Genomic DNA, 17,047 nt, shown 5'->3' on the forward strand with positions numbered 1-17,047 from the left:
GCAGAAAGAAAACCGGTTATTTAGTTCACTTTTTATCATGTCTTGGTTCAGTCATCATTATCAACCATTCTTCACACTTCAAATCATTGCACATTAGCTTCCCAGGACCCACTGAAAACAGAAAAATTAGCACCCAGCTAATTTTTTTTTTGCCAGATTGTTCGTTCTGCAGTGAGAACATTCGATTGTTTGGTTAATATCCATTATTCCTAATGAATGCTCATTTTGGTTTTTACGTTCTTTAAATGAATAAATAAATACATTTCTCCAACATTCTACTAACATTATGACTAAAACTTGTATTGTTCCCAAATAGCCCAGAAAGTGCATGTATAAAGAGCATAAACACAAACCTTTCTATCATTCAACAAAAAAAGGCAAATGTCTATACATAACAAAGAGCTACCAGGGTCAATACAAGTCCTTTGTCCAAAGTCTGTTCACAAATGATCTAAATTGTTAATTATTGTTAGTTTTGGAGCTAATAATCAGAGCAAGAAAAATGTTGCATTCTTCTGAGCTATATTAGTCTTTGCAGTTGCCTGGCTGGTTATTCAGCCCCATCATTTCAGTAATTTTGTGTTTTCATCATTAATGAAAATGTATTTCTGACTCACTTCATTGCTCCTAGTGTGTTCCATTTGACAAATAATATTATTAGCCCTGTCCCTGTTTTCAGTGTTCATTCAATGACTATAAATGTTGGCTTGTCCACAACTAATAGTGAATTTTAAGCAGATCATAATAGCCCTCTTTGCTTTTATTGCTGCTGCTAAATCCCTTTTCAGTTGCTCATAAACGAAGCTGCAGTGAAGTGATTTTGGGCCCCAAAGCTAAATGGAAAGTTAGTGGCAGAGGTTTTCATAAAGCAAGCAATGTTCCTCCAAAGCAAAAACAGGGGGACTGACAGAAACCAGGTCATGTGAAGACCCAGATATGACCAAGATAAGTTGTTAAAAATAGAATATCACTCAGTTGTTCAGAAACTGAACATTAAGTGTTTGGAAAGGTCTCTTAAATGTCTAAATTTCTTCCTTCCTTCCTTCCTTCCTTCCTTCCTTCCTTCCTTCCTTCCTTCCTTGTTTCCTCCCTCCCTCCCTCCCTCCTCCCTGCCTGCCTTCCTTCCTTCCTTCCTTCCTTCCCTCCGGACCAATGGAATGAGTAGTTTGTATATAGATAGGTACAATCTTGATCTCATTTTTTACAAGATGCTGATCCTGTAATCATGAAATACTGGATATAAGCTTATATTTGAATGCAGTGTTTGTATCAGTTACAAAATCAGAGTAAAAAGAAATTTACGTCAATTATTACAATAATTATAAACACTTCTGGTGGGTTTTTTCCATTTGTCTGTCTATCTTGAAGCCCAAAAATCATTCTTTTTTCAACATCTCTGAATTTTTTGACTCTTTTTGGACTCAGTTGTTTCAGAAAATTTGGTTTTTACTTTTGTTTTAACTTTTGGCACTCTTTTTTGCAGACGGAAAAGACGGAACTTCAACAAGCAGGCAACAGAGATCCTGAATGAGTATTTCTATTCACACCTCAGTAACCCCTACCCCAGTGAGGAGGCCAAAGAGGAGCTGGCAAAGAAGTGTGCCATCACAGTTGCCCAGGTACAATGTCAGCTCACACCACGCCACCTGTAGGACTACTGCACGTAGAGAAGTGAGACAAACATGAATTCTAATCTGAAGCAGCTGTGATCTTGGCAAGTAACCTAAATTTCCCAGTTTGGTATAAATAAAGTATATCTGCCTGTATCTATCTAACCTAATAAGTTCTGTGACTGTTATGAGTGCAGACAGCTCCTCTAATCTTTTAGCTGTGTCTTTCATTCAAAAAACAAAGGACTCAAAGAATAAATATGCCATGTCATAATGTTTTGTCTTGTAATTCAAACCAGACAAAGATATTTTTGACCAATGACTGTTTCTATTGAAGTGCTGCAAGCTAAAGACAGCCTTACTGTCATAACACTTCATATAGTGAAGTTATTTTTATTAGAACACACCAATAAAACAAAAGTAAATTGGTAATATGGACACAATGCATTACGCAAACTGACAGTGTGACCTAGAGTGTGCTAGTAATTGTCATTCAGGGATCAATAAAATATATAAAATAAAAAAATTAATAAAAAATACAATCTGTAGTCTAATCACTCTGTAAAGAGTTGCTGAAGTATTTGGGTACCAATCAGTACTTTTAAGGTTACTGACGAAATTAAATCAGTGCTACTGGAAATCAATTCATGTGTAATTGATTAGTTCCATCTTTTGGCACATCTGAGTGAGAGTCATTTAGGTTACAGAGAAAAGGAGAAGTCCCTCTTCTCTCTTTATGAAGTGTGGATACATTTCTTAAAGCTCAGTGCAGTCAACACTAGTTCTATGACCTGTAGAGGAGAACACATCTATCCTGAGGTCAAAACACTAAATATATTTAAAAGTGTAGGAATGTGCCCTGTTGATAGCCTCAAACCAACAGTCGCCAATAACATTAGCAATACAGTCATAGTGAATTTTATTGTTTAATGTACCCTATATGTACAACATACAGCACAGATGAAATTACAATCCTCTCAGACCCACAGGCAGTAAAAAAACACGGGGAAAAAACCCTCTACATACCTCCACAATTATTCTGAGAGGTTGTTCATAAGCTGAATTTTTCATTATTTATTAAATTTCGTTACTACTCTAAATACGAAAGACTGACCAGAAACAGTTACAGTTAACCGACCCACTGTACGGTACTGTAGCAGGTAGCATGTGAGTTACCTTTAGAGCAGCGCTCTCCAACCTTTTTTTTTTTTTGTGCCACGGACTGGTTTCATCCAAGACAATATTTTCATGAACCGGCCTTCATTTACTCAATAATTATTAATGAAGCCAAGACAGCTGTGGTCTAATAATAAATCAATGCAGTGGTCTGATGTCAAATGCAAACATCAAAAGACAATAAACAACCCTTTGTTCATAAATTAATAATCAACATCTTGGTAAACTAAGTTATTTATTTTAGAATGAAAATCCTTTTTAATAAAAAATAATAATTTTTTTATTAAAAGAAAAAACTTTATCCAAGTGACTGCTCTGATGAGGTTTATTTTGAAATATAGCAACTTACAATCAGTGCATTCAACATAAGAGAAATACTGATCATTCCTATATAACAGGGTGAACAAGTCAATCAAATAATTATAATAATGAGAATTAGTGGGAGCCCTGATCTTGTTTCTCTGAAACGGGTCGGTCCCATCTTGGGGTAATGGGAGACAATGACACCCCAAGTGTGTTCTGGACGTCCGGTCTACTCCGTAGTTTGGTTTTGCTGGTGGTCACTGCAGATAATTCAGCTTCAAAAAGATAGACAGCAGGGTTTTCAATGCGTTTTAGGCAATTTCAGGATATTCTGATTTTATTTTAATCCAGAACAGGCAGAACACTCACTTTTGCTAGCTTGTGGGCTTAAGTTTTGGGGTAATAGCTGGTAACCCGTCACGTAACCGAGAATTGTCAAGTGACATGTGCATTCGTCTGTGTATCATTCCACACAGAAGTCACTTTTCAAAATAAAACATCTTTAGACTGATAATCAATAAAAAAAAGAAAAGAAAATTCCAAACGTTCTGTGTCGTCGGGTACCTAATGTCCCCCGGCCCGGTACCGGGACGCGACCCAGTGGTTGGGGACCGCTGCTGTAAAGGAGGGATTGATTGTCAGTTAGACTCAGAGTTGTCATCAGAGAAATGGTCACTGCTACCTCTATCTTCACTAGCCTTTTCTTTATCATCCATGACAAACAGTAAAGTATTCAAGGTACGAAGCCTGATGCTCCGAGATGCTCACAGAGACAACGACATTGTTCATAAGTCGAATGTTTGTATGTTCAGGACTACCTGTAGTTGTCAGTTGAGGTTAGCAGATCTGCAGACAGCTCTGCAGCTAATGTTCACAATTCTGCATCCAGCAGTACAGCTAACATTTCTGTCTGCAACCAGTGTTAAAGGTAACATTAATATGTCTACCTATATACCACCTGTACTAAAGCTAATATTAGAATGTCTGCAGCCAGTGCTGTGCTCATTCATGGACAGTTGAATCCGACATGTAAGACAAACTTTAAAAATAAAATAAGAGGTAACAAGTTCATCCACACTACGATGTGTTACAAATCCTCTACTATAGATAATGTTAGTTTTGACAGTTTATATCATTAATTTAGGCCAACATTCTTTCTTCATCTTAAGCTAGTTGTCCAGGTCGACCAATATGTGCAACGTAAAAGTTGCTAATCAGACCTCTTAAAAAGACTTCTTACTTTGACAACCTTTGCAAACACCTTTGACAATTTTCCATTTTACAATCAAAATAACATTTTTCGTACAAGTCAGAAGTGAAAACTACTACAGTTGAGTACTGATACTTGAAAGTCTTGTTCTTGAACTGGCATTAGTTCAAATTTGAACTGTTAAACACTACACTAATAAAATGTAATAAGTTAATTTCATTAAATTACTGTTTTTTCAATAAAAAGTCAGAAAACATGACAAAACCAAACACAGATTTATAAACTAAAGGCAGTTTAATTTAGTGTTAGAATAATGCTTCACCACAGTGTAAGATGGCAATTCCCCTTGCACCATTGCTTTTGAAAATTAGCCTGCAGTTTTTTGATGTACGTACAGTGCGATGATGATTTGCAATGAGTCTTGCAATAATTTGCCGACTCTTAAAAGATGTTTGTTGTCTTGCTGCTGACAAGCATAAACCATATGAAGGGATCTTGTTTTGGGGTTTTTTTCACTTTTGTATTCTATCGCTCAACATGTTTCAATTCTGTGAGAATTGATAATAAGGAAAGCATTGACAACACCAAGGTAAACAGCAGGCTGTGTTTTGAATCCATCATTTGGGAATGGATTGTTTTCACAATCGATTTCATTAATTTCTACCAAGTGATTCGAGGATGCATCAGGGCTTAGCTGCTCGGCGTCTGAATGATTTGTAGAGCTTCCGTTTCTTAGACATAATAAAGGAGAATGTTTACCTACTCTTTGTATTGAAAACTTTGCAGGATTGATTAGGTTTTCATTTTAATGTTGTTTATCATTAGCGCTGGGATTACCCTCCTGGCTTCATCTGGGAGTCCATTAGCAGTAATGGGTGTTAGCGGATGTTGACTGATTGGTGCTTGCGTGAGTTCTGATGATAGCTGCAGTCATGGTGACATAATGAGACCGTTATTGGCAATCATTCCACTCTGGCACTAATGCAGATTCACAGCACCAGTCTATGTAGCCCCTACCTCTGGCAGAAGCTTTCTGCAGTGCTGAACGTGCCATTAAGGCCATGCAAGCTAAAGACTACCCTGGGTTCTCTTATATGGAGAGGCACTCTCTGGCTGGATTTCATAGAACTAAAATATATTCTCCTTTTTGTCTGCTCAGGTTTCCAACTGGTTTGGGAATAAAAGAATCAGATACAAGAAAAACATTGGTAAGTTCCAAGAAGAAGCCAACATGTACGCTGCGAGAACTGCCGTGAATGCGGCTAATGCATCCTCACATGGAAGCCAAGCAAATTCACCCTCAACTCCAAACTCTGCAGGTGAGACAGGAAGTCCCTGGCTCTGCTCAGCTATTAGTCATGTACCTCCTCTCTGTGCATTACTACAAGTAACTATTTTAGTCTATCAGCTGGAGGCTATTATAATGCTGGTGCAAGTGTTGTTAGGAATGAAAAAGTTAGGACTAACCATTCCTGTACAAGGGATGTGTCTAATGCCTGGTAATGCACCAATAATTTATTGAGTAGGTCAAACTCTTCCCCTTGACAAATACAAATGCCATTAAAGCAAGGCTATGTCAGAGATTAGCCAACCTGAGCCCCATGCCAAGTCCCCTATGTTTACTGTCCTTTTGTCTTCATCTCAATTAACCATATTTTCCATGTATAACTATTTAACTCTGTATTTCATCGTATTCTGCTGTACTGACATTCAAAGGATAAGTCTTGTGATGTCTTTCCTTTTTCCAGTAAATGACACAAAAGGCTAAACCAACAAATAATTGGTTTTGCTAACATATATTTACTGGCATGTCTTATTCCTCTGATCTGTAAGAGCTTTCACTCTCATCCAGAAACATGTGAATGAGTCCATACCATAACACTGGATGCTAAATAATAAGAATATCATGATAAATATCATTAATAGAATAACACCTGCCTTATCCTTTCAAAATCTAATCTTTTATTTTTAGAAATCCATGTCATTGTACCAGTAGTTACAGCTACAAATGTTTAGCCAAGCATGGAATAAGTAAGTTAAAAGAAACAGATGGACACAACTGGCTTAATTCCCTAAAATTGGTTTTAAAAATATATGTACATAAGATGGCATCATGGTGGTCCAATGGGTAGCACTGTTGCCTCACAGGCAAGAAGCTTCCAGATTCGATTCCTTTCTGTGCGGATTTTCTCTGTTCTTCCCGTGTTTGCGTGGGTTCTTTCCGGGTTTTCCGATTTCCTCCCACCTCCAAAAACATGCAGCTTAGGTGAATTGTCTTACGCCAAATTGACAGCAGGTATGCGAGTGAGTGTGTGTGTTGGTTCCAGCAGAGCCGTAATCCACAAGGCAGATAAGCGGCTGTAGATTACATCTGCATATACAATAAGATGGACGGATGGATAGATGTACTTAAAATACTCCATAGCTAAACTATTTAAGTTTGTATCCTACTATAATAAGTATGCACCAAATAATTCCTAAATCACACATTTTTCATTTGAAGGTGCATATTGATATTTAATAGTTTGATAGCGCTAACAGCTTCTGCTGGGTCTAGTTTTAGAACTTTTAACATTTAACACTTATAGAGATTCTGACATGAAATTATCTTTATGATTTAATCTCAGGCAAGAAAGTTATTTCCTTGATTAGTTATAAGTGATCTTGTTAGAATGCAAACACTTTCGTACTTTGGTGGCTAAATATTCTATCTGGTGCTGACACATCTTGTGTTAGACTCCCGTGTCTATTATAGTCTCCTCTGTGTTCTCTTCACCTAACAGAACGTTTCTCGCCATTAGCTAACCCCTGCATGGTGCTCCTCCAGGGTGCTGCCTGGACCGGCCAGCTTGCTTAGCCTGCTTGCTCTCTGTCTGTCTGTGATTCGACTGCTCCCTCTCTCCTTTCAGGTTCTGCTGGTTCTTTTAACATGTCAAACTCCGGGGACTTGTTCATGAGCGTGCAGTCTCTCAATGGGGACTCGTACCAGGGGGCTCAGGTGGGAGCCAACGTGCAGTCACAGGTAGGGCCGTGAGCAGTGCAGCAGATAATACAGGGGCAGATATTTTGACTTGCCACGCACAGGTGTATCATTTATCAGTAATAAATATTATAGTTGAGTAGTAGTAGAAGTCCTGACTGTAAATTGCCTTGAATTATCACGTTATTATCAAAAGAATAGAGCTTGAACCTTTAGGTTAAGAAAACTACCTGTTATCAACACATCGGGGACAAACAACATTTTTTATAGCGACACCGATGTACAGTAGTGCCTTGAGATACAAGCTGCTCGACACGCACGTTATTTGTGTTACGAGCCCTCGCTCTGTCCAAATTTTTGTTTGACATACAAGCAAAATCCGACCCCATCGCTAGTTGGCGGATGGATACAACATCAGCTGAGACCGGATCTCATTGTTTCCCACGTGTTGGGGGATGGATACAACATCAGCTGAGACCGGATCTCTTTCTCTTTCACACAGTAAAGAAATAGCTTGTGTGTTCTTGTGACTTTTGTATTTCTTTTTCATACTTAATCATTGTTTGCGTAACTTATATAAAATTAATTATACATAGGTAAAGTCTGCATGTCTATTGGTTGATAAAAAATATGTATTTGTTTCATAATTTATTGGAATTTGGACTTTTTCTACAAGGCTGGAATGGATTAAAATGACTAGTTATTTTAAATGGAGAAATGTTTGACTTACGAGTTCAGTCACGGAACGGATTAAACTCACATCTCAAGTTACTACTCTATTGTGCCTGCAGATGTTATCATGCTAAATACAGTAATCCCTGCGAGAACTAAAGATAAGTGTTTCTTTAATACACAGAGGTGTGCTGCGTTCCGTGAGTCTGGGAACGCAGCACACTTCCGGAAGCACGAATAAGCAAGTTATTACTGTAGTTATTCAGGCCTGTCCTGTTTTGTAACTCCTCACTGTACATTTCAAGGAGGGAGTCTAATTGCCTGCCATAGGTTAGGCTGGGAGATGGAGGCTACACGCTTCCATTTGCTTGTGGGCTTCAATTTGTATCTACCTGTGTTGCCCAGCTCGCTATCCATTACACCATGGCTCTATCGCAGACTAATTTCTATCATGGCTCAGCCATGTGTTTAGATGCCTGTGCCAGTTAGTCTTTACTTGAACCTTAACCCAGAAATAAAGTCCATTAAAATATTAAATTCAGTTTTTTTAAAAGTCACAACTACCATTACAGAAACATTATATATGCCTGCTTGAGCAGGTTGTAAGACTTGAAGGAAGTGTTTTCTACTGAAAACCTGGTAATCTAGGAGGGAGATTTAAACAAGCTCTCTTATCATTTGGTTCATACTGTCCAAACTCAAACAATGTTTAACCATCAATATTCATTTCTCTCCTGTCATCTTTACCAAATGAAAATACAACAAAGATCATAACCAAAAAAGGTTGAGCTGAGCCCCATTGAGCTGCAAGGCTACTAGTATCATGGCTGACTTAGCTAAATGTGGGTAGGCTATAGATGCTGCCAGAGGTAACCACAATGAACAAAACACTTGGTAATAGTAGTAGTTAGTCTTATTTGGTGTCATGTTATCTCTTTGAGTCGTGGGCATATTTTAAGCCACCAATTTAATGCTATTTTCTAAATGTGTGACTCCTGTGTTGACAAGTCAAAATGAATAATGAATGAATAATGACCACACAGGCTTGTAGTGGCTCCGGAATAAAGTTTCTTCATAGTAGCGAGGGACGACGCTTCATCTCAATGTGTTCTTGTGAAAAGTCTTTACTGCACCAAGCCAAAGTTGTTGATCCTAAATTTTCTTTTTTGGTTTGATAGGATATGTTTTTCTCCAAGGATGTACTTGCAGCAGTGTTCTCTCTCTCTCCCTCTTTCTCCCTCTCCCCCTCTTCATCTTTCTCTGTCTTGTCGTCTTGCCCCCCCCACCCCACCCCCCATTTCTCTTGTGCCGCTCTCGTGTTTGCTCTGACCTTGCTTTGTTTGTTGCTTCTGAATGTTTCAGGTGGATACCCTTCGCCATGTTATCAGTCAGACAGGCGGATACAGTGAAGGACTCACAGCCAACCAGATGTACAGTCCGCAGGGCATCAGTGTAAGGATTCTTTTTTTTCTCTGTCTCCCTACCAATTATTTCTAAGCCACAGGGCTCAGAATGCCACTTAGTAGGAATTGTCTTTGCTCCATGGTCACCTAGTTGATTGCTTCTGTACACCCCGTGCCACGGGCAGCGCGCTGCATAGCGTACGGCAGCGAGGGCCGGGACACACACTTGCAGAGCCGTCTGAGGCTGTCATGTTTGATCAGGTCTGGCGTAGCACCTGCAACCACACACAGTCAGCCGAGAGCAAAGTGCGCAAACAGGTGACACCTTCTGCGCTGGACTTCAAATCCCTCAGACCACCTGACCTGTGATTAGCAGCTGGGGGGTGGGGGGGTGTAGAAGCACCCATTAAAGCCCCCTAGGAAGCAACAGCACTATCCTTCTAAAAATATAACCTCACGCCACTGGATATAACTTGTAATGTGCCACAGGGGGGTGTGTTCTCATCATTGTGGTTTAATTTTGTGGCAGACTTTGGGTGTAGATGGGGGCGCTGGTGGTGGGGGGAGGGTCGAGGGGTTCGTTCGCTGGCAGCTGCAAACAGTAGGGAAATTCGCAGCGACAAGCCGTGTCGCAAAGGGGAAAATCGATAAGACAGACACAAGGAGAGCAGAGTGTGGACTTGGGACAGCAATCCAAGCGCATTGCTCAGATCATGTTCCCGCCGCACTAATGGCCCTGACAGCGAGCCGCGCCGAGAGGACGAGGACGGCCACGTCCGCGGCTGCGTTCCTCTGCTGCCGTCGTTGTGCCTCAGTGACCATATGATAATCAGATGAAATGTCTCCCACTCTAAAAACATGTATGTGTATTCAAACGAGCTTTCTGGCTGCTCTGAAGGCATCCCGCCGCCAGCAGTGTTAAAGCAGAGCTGCCACTAACGTATTCTGGCCCTGTTCTTCTCAGTACTTTGACCTCACAGATACGGTTCTCCTTGGACGCCTGCTTGCTCTACCACATCTTACACTGCCACAATATGCTGTGTTATGCACTTTTATACCCAGTAAAGAAGCTCTGTAATGCATAATGTAAGAGCAGGATGTCTGTCTGCCAGCCTGTTTACTTGTGATTTATGTAGCTAAAGCTAGAGAGAGAGAGGATTCTGGCTCTTCACTCGTCCTCAGTTTTGTTTTCTACATTTTTCTAACTACTGTAGTCGTGTTTTTTGAACAATTTGATAATTCTATAAACCATAGAGGTGCTATATTTTTTTAAATTTTTTTGTAGTTGTTTTTAAAACTGAATACATATCTGAATAACAAGGTTCTCTAAGAAGGTATGCTTCCAATACCTCAGTCATCATTCTCCAAGCAGTCAGGAAATCATTTTTAGACGGATTCCTCAGAGACTTGTCATCAATTTTACTGTTATGTGAAATAATAATAATAATAATCATTTAAAATTAAATGTATGTGTACGTGTTTGTGTGCGTGTGTGTGTGTGTGTGTTCTTTTATTGTTGATTTTTTTAATTTCACTCTAAAAAGAGAAACAATTGTGAAATTCAAAAAAAGTTCATCATAGACATTCCTAAATATTCAAAAAATATGCTTGATCTTTTTATAGTCACCTACAGAAATAAGACTGAATCCAAACCAGGATCGACTCCTCCATGCTCAATGTTCATCCTTCCAAAGATTTTCATGAAAATCTGCCGATAGCTTTTTGAAACATATAAAAAAACATTTGACGACAGCGTTGAACTGCAGCCCAGTACCATATCCTCAGAAAACAATTTTCCAGACATGTGAAGACAGATTTTATGAATGAGGAGTGGAACAAATGATGAGAGGGTTGGAGGAAGCATCTCATCCGACACACTGAATGGATAATGACTGATAAGGGATGCTGTGGATGATTGCAGTCGTAGCTGCATGTCTGCACCATTCAACAGCCTGACCTCCACACTACTTCTCTAAATAACAGTTTTTAACATGAAGGGCTGTCTACGACCATTCCCTGTCTTTCTGATGGCTTTAAATTTACTTTAACTATCCTGAATGCTCTGAGGTTTGTTTCTACCCTCTGCAGTTCTTAGTGGATCATCAGAATAATTAGTGCTTAAGACACAATTTACATGCATTACTTTATTGTAAATGACAGGAGCAGACATTATTTCAAAATAAAATGCATGTGTATTCCACTGGTCGTACCTCGATGTGTTTGACGCAGCTCCTTGGAGTGATAAAGATGAACGTAACAAGCCTTTTCTCCCCTCGTTCTTCTCAGGCAAACGGTGGCTGGCAGGATGCTCCAACCCCCTCATCAGTGACTTCACCCACAGAAGGACCCGGAAGCGTCCACTCTGATACCTCCAACTGATCCTCCCCCCTTCTGACTCACCCATCCTCTGCTTTTCAGCTTCCCCTTCCACCACCATTTAGCCATCTCATCCAAAACATCAACACTTATTGGGACTGGATGTGACTTTCTGATGTGTGGGACTTTTCACCATTATGGACACGTATTTCTCTCTTCCTATGTGGACCACAGCAGCAGCATTAGCAGCCATAGGGGACTCATATCCTCACTTTACACTTTGTACAGTTTCCACTTGATGTCCATGTTTGCTTCTTTGTATTTCTATCATATTCCCACAGTAGGCACAATGTTAGCAACATAAAGGCCCACATCTGTAAAGTGAAACTCTTTCACACTACCTCTATTCAAAACAACAACAGACAAAACATTTCAGATGCTTCAGTTTTACAAATGCTTACAATTGATTGGAATTAGACTGCCCACCGCACCGTGCCCTGTCATTACATCAGTCTTTATTAATGCATTGACACATTTTGTTTGTCTCTAGTGCCAAAGTTCAACCCTGAAGGTGAATTTTGATAAAGTTAAAGTAAACATTTTAATGATATGTCCTTACATATTTCATTCACATTTATTATGTTGTAAGTCCATTCATACTCCTCTGGTAAAATGCACATTTTGAGGTTTCATTATATAATTCGTGTTCAGAACTTCTGCAGTTGACAAGGTCGTATTTTCTATTTTATTGCTAGAGTTGTAAATTTTCTGCTCTCATGCAGTTCAGTAATGCAAAGGATTCACGTTTTTTACACAAGCAATTAACAAAATGTGTGCAGCTTACAGAGGGAGCTGAAGTTCTGTCATGCATGTTGGCTGCATCCACAACTGTCAAAGAAAAACTGCCCAGAAACCCTAAATCGATGACAACATTTGCAGCAATTATGGCGCGTCAATATGTATTAAAGCACAATAGCACCTAATGATTGAAGTGAAAGGGTAACATCAGTAAATGTCGAGGAGAAGAGAAAAGAGGAAGTTTGAACATTTAACTGCAGTGGTCATATATGGAGAAAAGAAAGAGTACGTGATCAGACATCGTCAATGTGTAACAGTGAGGTCAATATAGCCAAATACTGCTGGTAACCAAAACAGAAATTGTAATTCTGAATTTTATGGTACCATGTTGTTAACACATTGCATGTCTTTTCTCAAAATTCACATTTCATCTATGGAATTATATTTGTGTCGTAATCCTGAGGATATACTGGGACATTCTGAGCTCAGATTTCTTCTTTACGTGATTAAGAATTCCCCTGCGTGTTGATAAGTCGTGGCACGATCAGGCAAAAAATATATCTCCGTCCACACTGAGAATATCCGTCTTTAGTGAGAATATTTCAGTAGTGCATTCCCTGTGTGTCTTAAAACGGCGCTGAGAACACCACATCCATTGTCACAAACAATCCTAAATGTGAAATTAAATTTATTGTATGTACAGTATAGTATGTGGTCTAACATATATACATGATTACAGTAGTCTTCATGAGATATCAGCATTTACATACTTTGATACCAAATAATGGCAGACTTTTTCCATTGGGATCAGCTTTATTGATGTTTCTTTTTCCTCTTCTAGTGGTTTTTATTATCTGCAGCACTAGTGAGCATCCCATCATGCACTAGTGCTCTGTATTCAAAGAAGCTGGAATACAGTAATGTTTCTGGAATTCAAAGTGGAAACTAATACCCTGATGGCACACAAATCCACATTATTTCTTGATATTTTATGTCTCTATTATGTTAATATCTATTTTGTGTTATATCATGTTGCTTTGCAGCACTATGTTTCTTATTTTACTGCTACCATTATATGTGAATTAGCCCAAGAATGCTCTATATACAGTGTGTAGATATACACTTTTAATCTTTTTTTTTTTTTTTTGCTTTTTTTTTTTTTTGCATTTTCTAATTTGGACTGTAGCCATTTTAATTCTAATCATGTTGAACAGAAGCTGAAGTCGATATTTTGTACTCACACCGCCCAAACATGGCTGCCTCCAAGCTGACTACTGTTCAAACGAAGGTGACGTGAAAAGTTTGTGTTATTATTGGCATCGTTTCGGGCCACAGGTATTTTTTAACAGTTGTCACTGTGTTGTATTTATTACACATGTATGAAATCATGGATGTTTCAGAGTGTGGAGGTCAGAATAACAGCAGACAAACTGGCTGTGATCGCCGGAGCGTCTCCTCCACTCCCCTGCTCAGTGTTCCCGTCTGGAGGCCGGGCGGCGTGGAGGCCCTGCCTCAGTCCCATCTGAGGTCATTGAACTGAACTGACAGCAGCGGCCATGCAAGGCAAATACAAGGATTGTTTTTGCATCCCTGAAAAAAAGGCTTAACTGTACTTTTCACATTGCCTGTCAAATATTATCGAAGCCTCATGTAATGACGCTTTTTAGTTTTTGAATATAAAAGGAAAAGAGACATGAAGAGAAAAATGAACAATTTGTAAAACATGAAATGTTTTATTTGTTGCATGTCTTTTTGTTCTTCAATAAAATAACGTACTGCAGTGTTTTGAATGTTAACTTCTTTTTTATAAGGATTTCAGAGTGAAAACGTGGAGCCTTTTTCTTGACAGGTTTTAACTTTTAAGATCTCTGCGTATGTAAAAACGTATCAAATGGAAGATTTGTCTTTTTAATTCCAATTCAAACCCTGTTTTCTGTGGCGCGACATAGCTGGAAGGTGTAGGTTTTATGGTCTCTTAATTTGTACTGGCAATGCGTATCCCAAATAAATAAATTCTTTTGTTGCATAAATTGCTTTTTTTTTTCCTTTTTTCCACGAAGCTTCGTCATGTCGTTCCTCCACAGCGGCTGAATTCCCACTCAAACGTGTGTGTGGTTTCTCCTGGGGCCTTCAGTAACAGGGTCAGGAATCACTGGAGGATACAAGTTTACACGTGGTAGACTTGTCAGACCAACACCTCTGGATAACATTCGTGCTTCACTTCCAACTATGCTCCAGCACAGGGGCGTTTTATCACCACTTGCACGGCGCCACAGCTCGTCCGAGCTGACGAAGGTGTGAAGGGGACATTTTCACAGTTTTCGAAGTGAGTGAAAGCTGTGCGCTCCCAGCTGACAAACACCCCCCCTCCCCCCACCTCACTTCTCCTCCCCAACCCAGCTCTCCCTCCTGGGCATGGTTAATGTGCGTTCCTTTGAAAGAGGCGGCATCCACACTTATCTCTCTCCTCCAGATAAACCAGACAGGATGTCTGATTCTGCTGCTCCGATTCATCCGTCTCACAGAGAAGAAAGCTGGAGGAGAGGGTTGAAACGTTAACTTGTGGATTAGGAAAAGGTTCCCAGGAGCATCCAAATTCACAGAGCGTGACAGCGACTGTGGGAGTGACATATGCAAACACGATCAAGTGTAATTACATGGAGAAGCCTCCTTGTTCCTATCAAAGGGCTTCTTTTACCACTGTTAGAAGAATGAAAGGCATAAGTTCTGGACATGTTTAATTTATTCATGAGCTCCTGCAAACCAAAAGCCATTGTGCGTCTGATTCACTCATTACATGGGTGAAAAGGTGTAAATCCCATTCTAAGTAAAATCATTGTGTGTTCCTTTGAATTCTCCTGATTCCTTTAACAAATCAACAGGATCATAATCAAAGCCGTGACCATGCTGGGTATGTTTTGGAGCGGACGCCGCCGATCGGTGATCATTTTAAACGTCAGGTGGATAAACCAGTCAGAAAACATCACAGCATCTCTTCTGGGATCTGTTTATTTATCAAATGCAATGATGAGATATAACTGAAAATTTTTACTTAATCTTTCTGTTAAAACGAAAAAATCCAACCTAAGTCACAGTAATAGAATAAATACAAGTAAACGTACGTAGTGTAGTTTAAAAAAGACATTAAATTTAAAGCTCTACACATGCAGTACATAACATATTTAACTCCTAGAATAATCAAAGTACCAGATACTGAATATGATCAATCAAGAAAATCTTCAAATACATCAGAGTATGTCAAAGCTCTTGATTTTAAATAGAAAACAAATCCTGGTTATTCAGACAGATCTGCTTCAAGTCAGTGAATTATTTTCTGGCCTTCAGCATGTTTGTCCACTAAGTGTCATCAAAATTCCACTGGGAACCTGTTGAGATACACTAGGCACAAACAGATAAACAACACGGGGCATCACATAAACAGCACTAAAAGTATCATTTATATTCAACCTCATTGGTTCAGAAACACTTGTAACAGATTCTTGAATTTTATCACGGCTGTACTTCTGAAGAAAACCTTGAAGACAATGTTTTTTTTGCATCAGATTAATTTGAAAGACAGAAAAACACAGGAACCAAGCAGCGTCTGGTTATCACCTAAGATTATTAAAAACCAAATTAAAACCATTCATTTATTGCACTGCAATAAAAAACATTTTAGTTGAGATCTTATTCTGCTTTAATTTATCCATTTAATTCTTTTAATTCGATTTAATTGTACATTTAATATGTGATTATTGCTCCTTCACTTGTATCATCACATTATAAACTACACAAGCCAATTTAAAATGTGTCTCACAAGCTTGCCTTACTGTGAAATTATGTGATAGTCACGTTTACTGTATTTTCCTGTCCTGTGACTGAAATGTACAATAGAAATTAGGTTGGCTTGTCTCTCCTGCAGACCCTCATTAGCATCAATGCTAATAAAAAAATAATAACATCTTAAAGTAGCCATATAGTTCACTTATTATGTCTTGATGAGATCGGCTGCTTAATAATGTTTTTGGCTACCACAAATGAACACCATTTCCCATAAGCCTTCACAGGCTAACCTTTACTCCATCACGACTGTTGGAGTTCATCTGAAATCTTAAATTCTGGGTGTCAGCAGCTGTATTGGTTTAAAAAAAAAAACAGAACGAATGTGTTTGTCATTTCATAACTCACTCTGGCTTTGTGCTGAAACAAGTATTTCTTTTAGACCTCACTGGTTTGATAGTGAGTCTTCTCATGGCCAGACTCTCATATCCATCATTCTCAACCAGAACACAATGCATGTAGCGCTGCAGCGGCACTCAGGGCTCACATTATATCAATGACAATAACAAGGCTCTAAAGAGGCCGGCTTCATGCATAACGCATAATGTGTATCCCTTATGTCAACGCCTGCCAGCATGACATGCACATTCACACACACACACACACACACACACACACACACACACACACACACACACACACACACACACACAAACAGGCATGCCTGAGGGAAAGGCCACTGATGCAGACGATCTGAGGTCTGAGGGGACGTTTCAATGGAGAGGTCTGATTTTAAGGA

At 39.3% G+C, this 17,047-nt stretch overlaps 1 protein-coding gene across 2 annotated transcripts in view; it reads left to right on the forward strand.

Moving 5' to 3' along the window:
* The window catches only part of LOC137599224 (pre-B-cell leukemia transcription factor 1), a 63,814-nt gene extending 49,325 nt beyond the window's left edge, over positions 1–14,489 (forward strand). The window contains exons 5-9 of one of the 2 annotated variants that reach the window (XM_068320024.1): positions 1,484–1,619; positions 5,459–5,618; positions 7,209–7,321; positions 9,314–9,403; positions 11,641–14,489. In XM_068320024.1, the coding sequence (XP_068176125.1) occupies positions 1,484–1,619; positions 5,459–5,618; positions 7,209–7,321; positions 9,314–9,403; positions 11,641–11,733 (592 nt within the window). In that variant the 3' untranslated portion in view covers positions 11,734–14,489. The remainder of the gene's footprint in view (positions 1–1,483; positions 1,620–5,458; positions 5,619–7,208; positions 7,322–9,313; positions 9,404–11,640) is intronic. The other variant, XM_068320023.1, reaches the window with a different exon arrangement.
* The last annotated feature ends 2,558 nt before the right edge of the window (positions 14,490–17,047 follow it).

This window comes from Antennarius striatus, chromosome 7 (genome assembly GCF_040054535.1).
Source record: "Antennarius striatus isolate MH-2024 chromosome 7, ASM4005453v1, whole genome shotgun sequence".
In the NCBI taxonomy this organism is placed as follows: Eukaryota; Metazoa; Chordata; class Actinopteri; order Lophiiformes; family Antennariidae; genus Antennarius; species Antennarius striatus.